General features: G+C 38.9%; 1 protein-coding gene across 1 annotated transcript; it reads left to right on the top strand.

Moving 5' to 3' along the window:
- Window positions 1–160: 160 nt before the first annotated feature.
- LOC112573751 lies at window positions 161–14864 on the top strand. The gene is made up of 15 exons (XM_025254340.1): window positions 161–225; window positions 3643–5285; window positions 5662–5810; window positions 5932–6003; window positions 6482–6588; window positions 7248–7419; window positions 8001–8052; window positions 8349–8433; window positions 9684–9752; window positions 10464–10523; window positions 10885–10932; window positions 11626–11745; window positions 12191–12292; window positions 12773–12867; window positions 13214–14864. Exons 2-15 carry the CDS (start codon window positions 3682–3684, stop codon window positions 13380–13382), a joined length of 2904 nt encoding a protein of 967 aa, XP_025110125.1. The 5' UTR covers window positions 161–225; window positions 3643–3681; the 3' UTR covers window positions 13383–14864.
- Window positions 14865–17374: the final 2510 nt, after the last annotated feature.

Genomic DNA, 17374 nt, shown 5'->3' with positions numbered 1-17374 from the left:
ATTTATTGTCTTCCTTGGAAGTAGAATTATAAATAATATAATCATTGACATCTTTTTCAAATAGTATATATTTTAATCTAAAAAAATGCGATAATAGAATTCATTCGGGGAAAGTCTCCTGTACATCGTTTGCCAGTTATACCTTTTACACAACCGTGATCGAATTCTCGATGTCACGTGGGACGCACGAGAATTTCGATGTGACAACTGCATAGTCTGGAAATGGTAAGTTGTTTTATTGATGCATCATGTTCATCATGCAAGCGTAATCGTGGTGCTCAAATTTACACTAATCTAACGTGTTCTGATTTTTTGGATTAAAATTACAGGCAAAAGCTTTCTAGAAACCAGAGGAATATTTGTTGTCATTTGTTATATTTAGACGGCAGTTCTCCGTAGTAATCGCAAGACTAGTGCCGCAGTGTTCGTGTTTATTTTTGGCCTTTTTGCAGTGTTTTCAACGTGAAGTATTGATCAGTGATAGGTCATAGCACAAGTTAACAAATGCAGAATTTAACTATTGATATTCATGCTTATTATTCGTTGCTGCTGATCTGCCTTCCTCATTCGAAATTGCAAGTGGCGTTCCGGGTATATTCGCAGCTTGCCAGCTGTTTTGTGCGAACATGTTTCGAAACAAAACCACTTCCGACACGGAGCGTCGAAGACACATAAGCAGAAATACAGCAGTACAAGCCATTTATGGTTAAGCTAGCCTAGAATCGCCAGGCAGGAAACATTTCAAAACAAACATATCGCACTGTACATTCCTTTGCATCTTTTTTTTTTTTTGTACTTTCGGTTACACTGCAAAGCATTTAAAGACTACAATAAACAGAAATGAAAAACATTCCTGATCCCTGAATTATAGAACAATCATTAAGCGACGTGATATGAGTTAACAAAATATGAAACATTATATTACATTTGGAAACTAAAGCAACATGTTTTATGTTTTCTGTTAAAATTTGTTTGAAAATGGGGTGTGCAATGTTTTCTTATGTTTCATAACAAATTTTGATGTGCCAAATAGAGATTGATATTATTCATTTTCCTGTTGTATTGGCGCAAGATTAGCTGAAAATAAGATCAGTTTGTGACACATTTTCTAATTGATTCTTAACTCTTTCATAGTAAACTTTGTTTTATGTTTATGCACCATTTTATGCACTGCCTCTCTTTGGACTGGTCTCCTCCATGTCTGTCTGGGTCTCCCAACCCTGCACCTCCCGTGTGAGTTCCAGCCCAGAGCTTGTCTTTTTAAATTGTTGGCCAGCTTTTGCAAGGTGTGACAGATCCAGCCCCACTTCCGCTTCTTGATGTCTTACCTGGCAGGTTTTTGATCTGTATTGGAGATCTTCTCGGACCATCTCATGTTGTTGAGGCAGTCCGGTGGCATAATGGTTAACGCCTGTCACCAGTACACTGAAGGTTGGCTATCCTGGGCTCAGTTCTTGTCTCGGGCATGCTGTTCTTTCTCTGCAAGTGGCATCTGTTTACAGGGCTGGCTGCCTTGCTATGATATAGCCTTAGTTGCTGGCTTGGCATAAAACACCAATACCTCCCCCCCCCCAATCTCATTTTGATAATGGGGCGCAAGCATTTGTTGGTGATGGTGTTAGTCACACGCCATGTCTCAAATCCATATAGCAGGACTGACTTTACATTTGTGTTGAAGATGCAGATCTTTGTGTGTAGAGATAAAGCCTTGGAGTTCCAGATAGGTTGCAGGGTGTAGAATGCAAGCCTTGCTTTATTTATTCGGCTTCTTACATCTTCATCTGCACCTCCATCTTTGCTGACTATGCTGCCAAGGTAGGTGAAATGGTCAGTCTCTGTAATACATTCCTCATGTAGTTGGAGTAGGGGTTCTTGCTTATTGTTGACCCGCATTACCTCCATCTTGATGTTGATGGTCAGGCCAGTCATTGCTTCTTCTGAGAGCTGAGTGAGCTTTGTCTGTGTTGCTGCTTATGGGACAACACGCTGATGTCATCTGCAAAGTCGAGATCCTCAAGTTGCATGGCGAAGGTCCACTGAACGCTTGTGTTGCTGTTAGAGGCTTGTTCTTCTCGTGATCCAGTCTTTGATAATCAGGAAGATTGTCAGCAAGAGCATCCAACCTTGCCTCACTCCAGTCATCACTGCGAAGGGGTCAGTCAGCTTTCCGTTGTGGATCACCTGGCATGTTGAGTTCTCATGCAGGTGCTAGATGATGGCAATGAACTTAGGTGGAAATCCGTAGTGCTACATCAACTTCTAGATAGTTGCCTGTCTACAGAGTCAAAAGCCTTCTCAGAATCTTAAAATGCCATGTAGAGTGGTGATTGCCATTTGATGGACTGTTCAATAATATTTCGTAGTGTAGCGACAAGGGTCTGTGCATGATTTACCCTGCTGAAAGCCTGCCTGTTCTTGCCTCAGTCTCTTGTCTAGGGCATTCTGCAATCTCTCCAGGATGATTCTGATTAGCACCTTGCTAGGAATGGACAATAGCATAATCTCATGCCAATTGCTGCACTGTCAGGTCGCCTTTTTTTGGGGTAGCTTTACTAGATAGCCAAGCTTCCAGTCTGCTGGAACTTGCTCCTGTTCCCAAATTTTCTGCAGCAGAGGGCGTAGCATCTCCACTGTAGCTGTTGGGTCTGCCTTGAGTCCCTCTTCAGGAATTTCATCTGGGCCTGCTGCCTTGCCAGAATTCAAGGCCTTAATGGCTTTGATGATTTCTGCCTTGGTTGGTGCGTTGGTGTTCACTTGGAGCTGTTTGGCGTCTGGGGCAATGTCCAAAGTGGTCATTGATGGTGGCCGGTTCAGTATTTCTTCAAAATATTCCGCCCATTGAGATCTTTGTCCTGCATTCCTGGTAATTATGCTGCCATTCTTATTCTTTACTGGCCTGCATGCATTGGTGTTTTACCTTCCTGACAGACTTCTTGTAATTTCATATAATCTCTTTGTGTTATTTTGCCCAGCTGCTTGTTCTGCCTCTTCTGCCATTCTGTATGCAAACTGTCTCTTGTCACCTCCTGCACTTTTTTTCACTTCTTGGCTTATCTCCCAGTACTTTGCTCTGAGCTCTTCTTTTTCCTGCTGGTCTTGACATTGGTTGATCTTCTGCTTCAGCTCTTTCCTTTCCTCTATCTTTTGCTAGGTCCCTAAAGTCAGCCATTCCTTGCGCTGTTTTTCTTTCTTTCCCATGCATATAATAATAATAGGCAAAAGAAGTCAAAATACAAGTTCACAATAAAATGATGGCAAAATCTTTAATTTGAAAGATAGTTTAAATTTAAAAAATCACTTTTATTTGCCATTGTAGGATATGTTCTCTGCATTTATATTGCCAAGCAGGCCTAGGATGATTTGACTTTTAGGTGTTGGGACAAAATGATCTTACCTGACATGAAACAGACATAGCTGGGACAATTAGACTCGGCTTGTGGGGGATGCAACTGGAGCGAAACTAAGCAGACAGTTTTGTGTGAAGGACTAGCAGAATTATAAAATGTCTTGATCAACTTCAAAAAGATACATAACTTCTTTTTGTTAGAGCTTGCTTGGACACGATTTACATTTTCATTTTATTACCATGCTATTTTTAGAAGCTCCCTGCAGCTGTGTTCAAACATTATGGCTTTGTTACAGGAAACACCATCAAGTGTGTGCTAGATGTGAAAAGCTAGTATGGATGACAAGCTCAAAATGGATGGCAGGGCACTGCCAAGAAACAGAACAACCTCAGGGAGCTCCTTCTTCTATGGCAGAAGAGCAGGACACTCAAATTTCAGGGGACCACCACCTGTGCACGAACCATATACACAGTGGACACAATTCAGTGGTATGCCCACCCACAGTGGATCACCTTCCTCTCTGCAACAAGTACTAGACTCCTTGGACACACCTGATACCTCTTCAGGATATTTGTTCAAAAACTTGTCTACAGGAGATGGGCTACACTCTACAGGTGTCCTGCCCTCAGGAAGTGTAGCAGCCAGCCATTTTGAAAACACACACATAAATTTCTCCCACAGTTCGTGCCAGCCACAAATGCAATATTCAGAGCAAGGGTGGGGTATGAATGAACTACCACAGACCAGCAGATGCCAGGCTTTTGAGTGTGGGTCACCTGCTGAAGTGGACTTTTCCATGTCTCGTTGCCAACACCTGCCCTCACATTCTCACTCTGCTCATATTCCTACATCACATCCATTTCCATTTCCTGGAATGTCTTCAGCAGTCTTGCCTTGTTCACCAGCAGCTGATCAACACCAGGTTCTTCATGCAGACTTTTCCCAGCCACCTCCTTCCAGCGATTATTTCAGGACTGTGATTGACTTCTCCCGTCCACCTCCACCAATGAAAGATGTTGCTTTCCATACATCACCTTTAGATCACCACACTTCTCTGCATCCAGAATATCTTCGCTCAGGATCCCAGCACAACATTGGTTCTGCTGTCTCTGGCTTTCCTAGTGATGCCAGACCAACATCGCAGTGGTTTGGTTCTGAAATTGATCAAAGTTTGGATCGAGATCTACCAGAATCTGATGATTGTTTCAGAAGTGATATAGGAGTAAATATTCCTCCTAGATTTAGTCCTTTCATGGGAGTTGGTGAAGGGTTGCATGGGTCAGAACCCAAGCACACTTTTGTTTCTGACTCAGTACCATGCAGTCCAGGCTTCCAAAAGGCACCCAGAAAGATTACACGGCAGTATTCCGAACCTGTCACTTCAACAGTAAAAACAACAGAAGAAGAGGCAGCATATGTAGAGGTTGTGGAACGGTCAAATTCATTTGGTCCTTCCTGCGAACAGTTAAAACAAGCCGAGGATGCACAAAAACAAAAAGACAGATGTACAGAAAATCCAGCATCAAGTACCGCTTCTGAGTGTCTACCCAACAAGCCTGTAAGAAGTGTAGCTTCAAGACCGTCTTATTCTGATGTGGCTAAATCAACAAAAATGAAAAACCCTCATCAGAAAACTGATTGTTTGTTTGGAAAGGAGCGAGAAGAAGCTGAACATGTACTCAAAAGAAAAAGTTTGGAAACAGCTCCTCCAAAACCCTTTTTCAAACCTAGTCAAAAGTCTCAGGTCCATTCCAAATCCTCAACACGGACCAGGCCAGTTTCCTCTGATACAAGCCAAAACTTTACGCTGCCTCACTCCAAGTATGGGCTGGATCAGTTTGAGGATATGGCAAGCAGTCTCTCCCGAGGTGGGTCACACAGCAGCAGCATCGAGAGCTTGACGTCTCAACACCACCATCACAAGTCAAGGAGCCCCATGTAGAAGCAGCAACAGAAGTGTGGGTGGCAGTCCCATCATGATAGAGGAGCCCCATTTCAGTGATAGGATAGGTCTAACCCACATTTTCAGAAGCTGGGAGCAGCAAACACAAGGAGAAACCTGAGATTGATGTGAAGATTCAGCATGCAAACAGCAGTGCCACAAGCAGCAGCACAGCCAGTGCATCTTACCAGCCTGGATCATCTGCGACTTTGCCCTCAACAACCCCAAAAGCCAGGTCTGATAAGCTCTTTTTTGACCCAAAGAGAATCTTTCAGACCAAAGAAAGTAGCCAGAAAACTCAGAACTTAAGAGCCGAGAGAGTGAAAGGTCTTGGGGAAGCCTTGGGGTTTGAAGAGGAGCATGTTGTCAAAGAACCATTTTGAACAATGGCAAGCCAAACAACACCAGCATCAAAGTTGCAGCAGCAGCTCATAAGAAGGCAGATTACATCAACAATGACCTGCGGGAAACAGGCAGCAGTAGCAGCAGCAAGCGCACCAACCAAACAGCTGCCCTCAATCGTGACAGCCACGGCGCTCATTCTAAGAAGGCCACTGCCTCTTCCCCAGGCTCCGTCATTCAACAGAATGGTGCACCTCTGAAAGCAAAAACAAGGGGAGTGAACACCACTCTGAGAAACAGGGCAGAGTGCTAGCACTGCTGAGGAGAACCAAGATCGATCATTTCTTGATTACTTTGACTGGGTGTTAATAGGTAAATATTTTTGACGTTGTCTATGCCTGTTGTTGTCAAAGATCTAGTGATTATATAGGTGTTAAGAAGTGGTGTCCAAATCTGTCCACATCAGACAATTGGATAAGAGCATGATGACCCAGCATGTTTTCTCTAGATGACCCAGGTGGGTGGGTGGCACCTGATGATGTGAAGTGGGGAAGATAAAGCAGTAAGCAGGAGAAGATGGGTATCGCCTTTACCAAATCTGGCCCTGCAATAAGCAAGGGCACTAACACTCACTCCCCTACAGCAAAAAGTAATGGGATTATCTTCAGCTTCTTTAAAGTTTAGATGTGCTAATTTCAGAGCATTCGTGTATTAGTATCTGTTTTGTTTCTGTTACATGTGGTACTTGTTTGGTTCTCTTCTATTTTTAAACTTTTTTTTTTCTTTACTTATTATTACAAACAACTGAGTGAAGATTTGTATGGATATGTGTGCATGTGTGTCCTGGCAGATGAGTGGTTGAAATATTTTGCAGCACGGGGCCAGATAAGTTGGGTCCAGTCTTATCTCTGCTGTCCTCACCTTGCTGCTGTACCTGCTAGGCATCATCATGTATCTGTGAGTCAAGTATACTCACATGTATCGCCATTTCCAATACCTATAATTGTTGTGATTCAACTTTGCCTATCATGGAACTATTTAGTCAGAAAACACCTGTTTCCATGTTCATAAAATGCCATTAGAGAAGACGGATCAGTTTTGATGTTATTGGAACTTCAAGCACTACAGTGTATACAAACATAAAATCTTTCATTGAAAACTGTGTTTTTTTTTTCAAACCTAGCTTACGTTTTCTTCACATCTAAAAAAAACCCCACTGATTCTACTTTACTTTTCCAGCAGGCTATTGCATTTGCTGCCACCTGGAGTTTATGTCAGGGCTATGCATGCCCCAGTTTGTATTAAACGTTATAGACATATATTTTGTGTCACTTGTGCTGACAGTATAGTTTTTTTTTTGGAGTCTGATGAGTGACAGTTTGTGTCAGTCATGCCGATGGCACAGTTTAGTTGGCTATGCTGATGATACAGTTTGTGGCAAACACATCCATCCATGGCACTCAAGTAGTTCTGTCTTTGACATTCCAAGAGTGTCATTATGCCTAGAAATGATTGAACTGCTGTGTAAATTAAATTTATTGCATGTTGTATACCAAGTCTCTCCTACGCTGTGTGTATGTTTGTATACAACGTTGTTCATTGTTCACTTTCTATAGGGTGACTGGCATGATCCACCTCATGGTAGTGAGCATCAGCAAAATTTGGGGACTTGCAAAGTCAAGCTTTTTAAAGTTGACGTGAACAGCCAGGGTGCTGATGGGTGGAACAATGGCTTTGATTCTCGAAGGCGGAGCGGACTTGAGGAAAATATAGCATTGCCTGCAACAGGTATCTTTTATGTCCTTTATACCTGTCTAAAGTAAATAATTTAAATAATAAATTTAAAGTAAATCATAAGTAATTTAAGTTCACATTAATGTTATATTTTATGAGTATTAATATTACTCCCATTAACAAGAAAAAGGAGGCTGATTTACATAGTATGATGTGGGGTGCGGATGTGTCAACACTTGTTTTTAAAGTTTAACGTTAAAATATCTGCCTTGACTGCAAATTTCTAAACATAAGTCACTCATTCCAATGTATGAAAAGACTGTTCTTTAAGTTGTGTGCTTTAGTCTTTTCTAGAATCCAATAACTGGCGTTGAATAATGAGATGCTGAAAACTGCATGAACTAAGTAATCTATCGCTGTCTTAACAAAATCACAAAAGTGGCAGTGTTGGACTTCAAGATTGTGCAAAGCCTGCCACATTCAGCATGGCTGAAGACAGGGAAACTGGAGAATGTGTATCATTGGAGCATACTATTATCAGTTAAACTCGTGTTAAATATAGATGCCATGACATCACATGGATGAAAATAACTCAGCCTAGTTCTCACAACTTTTTATTGGCTGTCTTGTTGCAGGAGAGGAGGCTATGAAAAGACTCCTTGCCTGCAAAGGGAAGGATCCCTATAGGTATATTTTTCATTTTTTTTAAACCATAAGTGTGGTATTGTTTATTGTAGCCATGAACTTCTGCAATTTTAATTGAAGCTGTTTATGCCTTTCCAAAACAGTAGTTAATGTTATCATTTCTCCCTCAGAGACACTTTAGGAGACATGTTTTGGCCTCTTGGAGTCTTCTCTCTTATTTCCTTTGGCTTGTATAATAAGCATGCATTTTTCTCATCAATATTGCACGCATATTTAACAACTGCATGAAGATACTGTTGCTTAGTAATTTGTTTAAGACAGCTTTCTTTCCTCTTTAGCATATTAGGTTTGCGATCAGATGCAACAGACGAAGATATTAAACGCTATTACCGCAAGCAAGCAGTCTTGGTACATCCTGACAAGGTAGAAAACTGGATTGCATCCTTTCATTTGTTCTTCATTCTTAGTTTTTGGCATTTACTTTGTCTGTCTCCTCTATATTTCACTTATGTACCCTTTTGTGACTATTTCTAGATGTTTATCTAGAATTTACAAGACTTGTAAAATGCACAGATCCCTTGAATACAATTCAAGGCGCTGGAGAGTGAAAGTAATTATAAAAAGGTGGGTCATGAGTTAGCTGGTTGAAAGCAGTTAAAGAGGCAGCCTGGCGGAGCAGCAGCAGAGAGGGAGACTAAGGCTCGTTGCCAGCAGGAGAGGTTGGGGGGGGGGGAATCGGTGTTTTACACCCAGCCAGCAACTAATGCTACATCAAGGCAAGGCAGCCAGCCCTGTAAACAGCAGAGCCTGGTGTGGGAAATGTGGAATCAAAGTGTATCAGCCGCTGAACAAAGTGAGGAGGTAGTATAAAGGGTGAGTCAGGACAAAGGGTAATTGAGATCACAGAGATGTTTATAGCAAAGACTGTCCAGTTTGATAACAATCGGCGAAAGGCAGCTAGTGAAGTAAGCCAAGCAGAGGAAAGACATGATAAGTTGCCAAGAATACATTAATAGTGATGAATTACTATAACATAAATACATTTTTGACAAACAAATGCTGGGAAAAGGAGGAAGAGAAAAGGTTCAAAGGTTGGAGCTTCAGAGACTATAAATAGCAATGTTATATCCAGTTTTATCAAGGCTTTTCGATATGTAGTTATCAACAAATAAAATGAATTGTTTCTGATGGCAGGCTTTAAAGGAAAAAACCTCAGTGTTTTTAGTAACCAGTCTAGAACTTATGTGAATATACACCTCTGTAAAGTTTTACTCCAATCCAAAAACCAAGCCTGTGCAAGGCTTTACATAGTTGAAGGAAGAGAATCCAGCTTAACTAATACTATTTATATGATTTGTCCTCAAAAGTAAACCATTATACTGTCTAGCAATTTTCTAACAATTGAGCGTTTCTCAAGGATTTGGATTTTGCGCGTTATAAGACTCCTTCATTCATTCATAGCAATGACATAGCTGCAGGTCAACGTGTACAACATTTTAGGGAAATTTTTAGAATATCTTAATTTATAACCTGTTTCCAATTTTTAGTTTTGTGAAGTGTTCTGTATCTGTCTTCCAGTGTGCCAGTCATCCAGACCCAGCATTCAAAAGAACAGTTTGACATGAATATGCTAGCTGTCAGCTTGTGAAATAATTGCTGTTGTTGAATTTCAGAACCAAGAACCTGGTGCAGAAGAAGCCTTCAAGATTTTAGGACATGCCTTTGAGATGATTGGTGAACCAGTAAGTGTCGGGCTGTCTCATGTATCTCAGGGGTTTTATTGTTTTGAAGATCTAAGGATGAATGACAGATTGGAAGGTGCTTGATTTTGTATGCTACTTTGAAAGTCAGCTTATTCTCATCAGGCATTCACTATTGTTATTGTATACAATGTTTAGGGATTTATGCCGAGATTAACAGATGTGTTGTAATAGAAAATTTTTGTGTTTTCATTGGAGTTTGTGGGGAGGGGAGAGAATTAAGAGTAAGACCTGCATATTGTATCTAATAAACAGTCTGTGTGGTATTGGATTGGCTGTAAAATCAACTTTACGTAGAAAGCAGCAACCCTTGAAAGGGTGAAAAGGCAGTCTTGTCAGATCCTGAGATTCAGATGTAGTTTAATAATGGTATGGGAAAGGCAGCTAGTGAAATAAGCCAAGCAGAGGGAAGACATGATAAGTCGCCAAGAATATATGAATAGTGATGAATTACTATAACATAAATACATTTTTGACAAAATGCTAGGGAGAAAATGTGTCAGAGCTTCAGAGACTATAAATACCGATGTCATATCTAGTTTTATAAAGGCCTTTCGCTATGTGGTAGTTATCAACCAACAAGTGAAATGAATTGTTTCTGATGGCAGGCTTTTAAAAAGTAACCAAGCTTTTATTTTTTAAAATCAAGATGGCCACGAGGATCATGCATAATTTGTGTATTTTGTTATTCAGGCAAAGCGCAAGCAATATGATGCTCACATTTTAGAAGCCACTGAAGCTGAAGCAGCTATGGTAAGCATTGTTCCCATCCTCAGGAGTGTGGACTGCATGGGGATTTCTTTAAAAATGTCAGTAGAAAAATTACAGTAAGAAATTTTTTAGTTCAAATTTTTAAACGTATTTTATGATACAAGGATGGGGGAGAATGCACATGTAAACTCTATTTTCAGTTTCTGCTTTATCCGTATATACTAATAGTTGTGCATGAAATTTTAAAATCATGTATCAGAAAAGTTGTTTTTATAACCTAGTGATGTTGGTATAATAGCATGGTTTCTTCCTGTATGCTACTGTATGTAGATGCTAATATTGCGAAACATGAGGATCCCAGTGTTGATATAAGGTTGACTATGGAGGCCTTGTTTGATTGCAGAGAGAGTTCTCGGATTTACTTACGAAACTCCAAGAAAAGATCCAAGAGGTAATTGAATGATGATTTTTATTTTAAATGACTGTTACGTTAGTGTCTATTTTCAGAACAAATTCTACATGATGCACCACAGTGTGTGTCATTTTGATTGATGTTAACATGTTCTGATTTAGAATTATTAATATGAACACCTAAAGGGCACCTTATACATGGTTTCCTACAGTTTGAGGTAGTTATGTTTTGTGGCATGGTGGTGTTAGTACCTAGCTAAGGATGCTAAGTAGCTTGCCTTTGACATATCTCTATCGTCAACAGCTCACTTGCTTTATGTATTTTACTCACTTGCTCCATGACAATCTTTTGTCAGACTAATTATTTGATTCAAAACTGTAAAGAAAAGAATCTTTATTATAAGCGCCCCCATAACTCACTTCTATATATTTATTTGTAGGGGAATGTATTATTGGTATTGGGTACATTAAAGGTAATTTTTTCCTGCTTTGTTGTGAGCCAATAATTTTCTAGAAAAGAAGAGGATAAAACATTTTAAAATCTTAAAAGAATATTTATGTGGGTTTTTGTTTTTCCTGTTGCAAATGTTTATTTGTGTTGTAACAATAAATTTCTGTAGACATTGCTATGTGTTTTGCGAAGGGGCAACTCAAAATGTACACTTTGGGAGTTTGGGGAGGTGGCGCAGGAGGAATTGTTACATCTTTTGTTATCTGTGTGATATTCATGCAGGCGGCTAACATGATGAGATGTGAGCATTGTGGAGGAAAACATAAGCGCATTCCTGTTGATCGTCCTTGGTGTAGTGCTCGGTACTGTGATAGATGCAACATTCACCATACTGCCAAAGAGGTTGGCTGTTGTCTGTATACTTTTCCTGAAGGGTTGTGGAAACTGCACGATAGCATTAGGAAAGGGAGGTTGTTATATCCTACAAGCTTGAAGAAAATGTTTGAAGGCTTAAAATAGTTTGAAGTACATATAAACTTTAATTGTTTATGGTTCTGGATATTCGTAAACCTATTTACTCTGTGGGCGAACAAGAAATTCAAAACTGTAAAATTTTGTAAACTGTAAACTATCTTATACTGGTTTGACTGTAAAAAATAGTAAATGTGTGTATGTGTAACCAGAGTGCTAGAGTACCAGAATTTTGGTTCCTTCGCAAGTAATTGATAAGCTTACTTTGCAAGAATGGTCTCGATTCAAATCAGATGAGTCTCTAGTTCTAGAAAAAGTAGTGTCATGGTTTTGTGCACTTTGCATAATGTGAAAGCTATCTGTTGCCTGATTTCAGGGCGATGTCTGGGCTGAGACATCTATGCTAGGATTTCTTTGGCACTATTATGCCTGTATGGAAGGCAAGGTATACGACATCACTGAATGGGTGTCTTGCCAGGTGAGTGTTGCACTGAGCGAGCCCTTGTTTGCTAAGTACCCTATTTAAAATGAAACCTATGACATAAGCAAACGCTTGCATTAAAGGATCTTAGTGAGCTTGCTGAAATTTCACACAGTACTATTTCAGATTAGAATAAATAGAAAGCTTGCAGCTTTTGTCAGCACTACAATGTCATGGATAATGTAAGGGAGAAGGTCACTGGTTGTGCTTAGTTTCAGGTTTGAAGAGTTGCTAGATTCTCTAATTTTCATCTACAGGGGATTCTGTCTTTGTCTGTTGATTGCACTTTTTAGCAATATCTTACAATTACGAACACTTCTTTTAAAAAGAAAATGCTTGCAAGAAGAAGCTAAAGGTACAGTATTTTAAGTAATTTTTACAAATCTATTTTTTATTTCAAAAGAACATTCTTTTACTTCTAGCATTTCTTTTTGGCTAGATGCTCTATGGAGTGCTCTTCATCTTGATCTGTTACAGCGTGACAGCTTTAAACACATGAAGGCCAATGCTCATCCTGTATTCTACCGAATCCAGACAGATGGAAACAGACGTCACCGGACAGGACAGTCTGGGTAAGTTTCACATTTTGGGAGATTGTTATACTCGCTGCAGTAAATTTTAACCAGGTTATTGTGTCTGTTGATAAAGTTTTTGTGTTTTAAAGATGTACATTATTATTGACTACCAGCAGACCAGTTGATGTGTTTTGCACCCTTCAGCATTCACCTGCCACAGTTAGCAGTGGCATAATAGTCTGTAGGTCTTCATGACCTAGCAATGCACTATTGCCTGGATATTTTATGATGTTGCTGATGCTTAAGGTTTTCCCTGTCTTATTTGACAGTATTTTTGTCACAAAAATTTTTTCTCTTTGTTTTGCTTTGCTGTGCATTATTTGTTGTGCGTTTGGTTTTCCAGGGAAGCACACTTAGAAGACTTTATCAATCAGCTGTTCAATAAAGCTTCCATGCAACCAGATGGCTTCTCACACCCAGAATGGCATTCTGGGACAGGGAACCAAAGTGCCTGGACTGGACCAAGTGCTGGAAATGCCAAACGCTCACGCCGAAGAAAAAGGAAAAACTAATGCAATCTGCTGTTTGAAAGTAACGGCCTGTACCGATCATGCTTGGCACCTGCTGATTGAGGAACAAGAGTGGTCACCTGATGCAATAGCTTTGTTGCACGACTTCTGTAAATCAGTCTGGAAACTGCTGTGATTTTGAGTAAAGTGTCGCTTTTGCAGAACCCTTGCATTCTTCCCATCTTGGCTGCAGTTTTGTGCAGTCATTTAATTATTGCTGGCAACGATTGCAGACTTTTTGCTAAACAGAAATTTAACTCGTCACTAACAAATCATGAACAGTACATGTGCTTCTTCTTGCTAATGCTTGCCTTTGGTTGTTATTTTTCGAGACATTTTGTGGGGAGGTGGCATTTACACTCTACTATAATTATAATGCACACCTTGCTCAGGTCTTGAGGCCAGCTCACCTTCTCATTTCGCTGATCAGCTGCTAACCAGCTGTTACTTGTGTCTCTTCATTCTAGGACTTGCTTGTGCTTTAGGCTTTAATTTCTTTTTTTTTATGTTAGTCAGCTGAGTATATGGGGTGAGGGTACTCTTTCTGCCTGCAGATCAAGCTGTGACTAGTTTTTTACTTCACCTGTATTGGAAGACAACGTTGAGATGATTACTGATTCATTTGAGTTTTGTGTACGGTAAGTGGTGATTTACAGAGAGAAACAAATTAGGATAAAAGTAATCATGAAACTGTGTTGCTGGTCATGAGGGAAGGTTTGGTAGAACATTTCATTATAATTCAAATTCCCCTTGGTTTTTGTTTTTCCTCCCTTGTTAGCAGCAAACGTATGGAAGAAGGCATAATCGACCAAGCCAGTGACTTCCCTTGTGAATTTATGACCAACCTAAACATCTCTTTTTATCCTTTGGATGCATGCCACTCTTTTCGAGAAAGTTCACCTATTTTTGATCAAGTCTACAACATTTAAGAGTCTAGCTACTCTGTATTATGATGTGGTATTGCATGCTTATCTATTTTTAGTAGTACATGATTATTTGTAAATGAAATAGCTTTTACACTTTCTAAGATTTATAATTGTACTTCATATGCTTAGAAAATTAAGAAAAGATTATATCAAATTTGCATCAGGTAGATGTTGGTAAAGATTGTGTAAGGTCACATGTTTGCTTTTGTACGACTGTTGCAGATTTAACTAACAATTATCAGGAAATAAAGATTCTGTTTTGCAGCCTGGAAGCTTTCTATCTGGATCTGGGATCCTTGTAAGAACAGTCAAATGTTAATGATCCAGCTATTTATTACACTATTTTGCACAGGTAGGGCTTGTTGCCCAGTATTCTAACACACAGATTTTACTTTCAAATTTAACTTTAAGGTGAGGTGCACTGATATTGCTCAAGTCCATGATATGTAACAACCTGTCCCGTTCTCACACCCAACAGAATATACAAGGTACACAGAAGAGCACTTAGAAATTGTACACATTAGACAGGTGTTAGACATGGATTATCTTTAAAAAAAAATCAGGAACTGTGTGATAATAAAATATACAAAAAGCTATCACAGCATGTTATGCTCTAACATCTGAACAATACTAACCCTTTGATGTCTTAAAACGAGAGAGTGATAGGAGAGGGGCTTTATAAATGTTTTAATGCTGTATGCTCATAACGGCATCTTCATGTTTTTTTGTTTGGTTTGTTTTTTAGCTTTATATCAGTAATTATAACTGGTGTTCAGTCAGAAACATGAAAGCAGTGCATGAATGCTGCATTCATCGGAAATCGTTAAAAATTAGCGGCATGCGCATCCTTCTTATTAGGTAATGCCAACAAGTCAAAGTATGAAGGTGCATGCGTCTGTCTGACGATTTTATAAATGAAAGCAGTAATCCTCCCACACCTGTTTGACAACAACATTGCATATAACTGCATAGCCTGTAACTTTCAAATAGCGAGTCAACAGGGCTGGGAATCTGTTTCCTTTATTTCTTATTTGTTGTGACATTTCGGCAACAGCTTTCCAGAACAATGTTCCATATAAGTATTAGTGACTATGACTGATACTTGTCTGCGATAAAAGATGCTAGTAATCTTTATGAAACCTGTATGTACTAGTATTACTAGGTCTTCTAAGACAAGGGCAATGTTACAGCTGAAGCAGCCCTGTTGTTGCTGTTTAGGGGGAAACTTATCACTAATCACAGTATTGGTGCTCAGACTGAAAATTTGTTGAGCTTTTCCTCTGCTTTTTGTGATGTACATTATGAGTCTAAGTCCTTTTTTTTATATATATATTTTTGCATATTTGAAGAAGTTTTTATTTTGTGATGCTTACATGTAGTCATGTGAAAAATTGAGTTCGGGATACATAATTTCAAAAGTTTTGATTGTTTCAAAGGACAGGTGGTACGTATGGTATTAGATGAGTACTCTTGCTTTAATGTTGAAGACTGATTATTACACTTGAAAATGGAGATGTGTCCCGTTCATTCATCAACTTTCTACATTTTTTAAAAAAGCAAATACTTATACATTAGGCAGCCATATTTTGTGGCATATTAAGAGCTGCATATTAACCAAACTAAAAAAAAAAAAAGAGAGAGAGAGAGAAAGGCCATATCATGTGTGCGTGCATGAATGTTTTAGAACATTGTTTTCCTGAATTTTACTTAGTTTTGATGTTCCTTTTCTTAAACTTGATATACATAATCTCTGGGTTTTCTGCTGTAATGATTACAGTTGTAAATGTCCTTGGTTCAAATATATGTAGTTGTAGTAAAGTTTGGTTTTAATATTAATTTCTTATACCTTTCAAGCATCAAAGTTGCCTAAAGTATATTCATCATAAAGGTTAAAAAAAAAAAATCTGTTTAAATCGATATATATATAGGTATTTAGTTGTTCTAAACAGTTAAACCAGCGGTTCTCAACCTTTTCCTTGTGACGCCCCTCCCTGACAAAGATACATCCGCGCGCCCCCTTAGCCAGCAATTTAAGCTAATTTCACTTATATCGGTATAAGAAACTTTAAAAAAAAATGACCACCTTTGCGCCCCCCTTGTAAGCATGTCACCCCCCACCGTTTGAGAACCGCTGTGTTAAAGTGTATTTTCTTGAAAAACCTGTTGTTGAAAAAACGTTAAAATTCAGAACTAAGCATGGAGACCAGTTATTGTTGAACAGGTGGTTAATAACTTTATACATTCGTAAACTTTTCTATGCTCATCACACATTATAGGTCTCTAGTCACTTGTTTGAAAAGGAGGAAATATGTTAATGCTTCACAAAGTCCTTTTTTTCAAGCTTTGAAGGAATTCTGTTGGGTAAAAACTTTTACCCTTCCAATTTTTTTTTTAATCTCATTTAGTTTTGTTATTTTAGTTGGTGTCTGCTAATGTATTTATTGGTATGCATATGTTTATGACTGTCAGGCATGACTTTTTTTTTAGCACAGGAGTTACTCAAAACCAGGGTATCTTGTGTGTTCCATTCAGATCACTGGATCGCTGATGTGGCCATGATTGTTGAATAAATAATCAGATAATGAAGGAAATGCAGAAGATACAAAGTATTGACTATGATGATTTGTGTACATAAAAGGACATCAAAGTTTTAAACCTACAGAATAATGGCTTGTGACTATTTAAACAAACAAACAAAAAATCCAAAAATGACCACTTGCACTATAACCACAACCATCTTCATAGTCATGTACCCATATACCTGTACCTTATACTACCTTGCTTTGCTTCCGCTGAATTTCAAATTATTTGTGAAATGAAAAGGATTGCTAAATTGTCAGAAATATTTTGATTGTGTGCTGATTGTGCAAAGCTGTGAGTATGCTTAAAGATCATGATAAAACTTTTCTGTTTGAAGGTTTTCATTGCAGCTTAGGTATATGTGATGGGTTTAGAATAATACACAAAGTTTATAAAGGTGTAAGACTTTTAGAGATTTATTTCTTCTTGTATCCTTGTCATAATTGTGCTGGTGACTTGAGCTTTGTTTCATCTAGTAGTTGCTCCAAA

This window comes from Pomacea canaliculata, linkage group LG10 (genome assembly GCF_003073045.1).
Source record: "Pomacea canaliculata isolate SZHN2017 linkage group LG10, ASM307304v1, whole genome shotgun sequence".
In the NCBI taxonomy this organism is placed as follows: domain Eukaryota; kingdom Metazoa; phylum Mollusca; class Gastropoda; order Architaenioglossa; family Ampullariidae; genus Pomacea; species Pomacea canaliculata.
The sequence above is the reverse complement of the archived record's forward strand: the minus strand, read 5'-3'. Positions and strand labels throughout refer to the sequence as shown.

Bases quoted from the DNA above. Each gene is read 5' to 3' on its own strand.
- LOC112573751 (XM_025254340.1), top strand. From the start codon at position 3,682: ATGGATGACAAGCTCAAAATGGATGGCAGGGCACTGCCAAGAAACAGA. The intron at 6,589-7,247 runs GTGAGTCAAGTA...CACTTTCTATAG, and splicing joins CTAGGCATCATCATGTATCT to GGTGACTGGCATGATCCACC. The intron at 8,053-8,348 runs GTATATTTTTCA...TTTCCTCTTTAG, and splicing joins AAAGGGAAGGATCCCTATAG to CATATTAGGTTTGCGATCAG.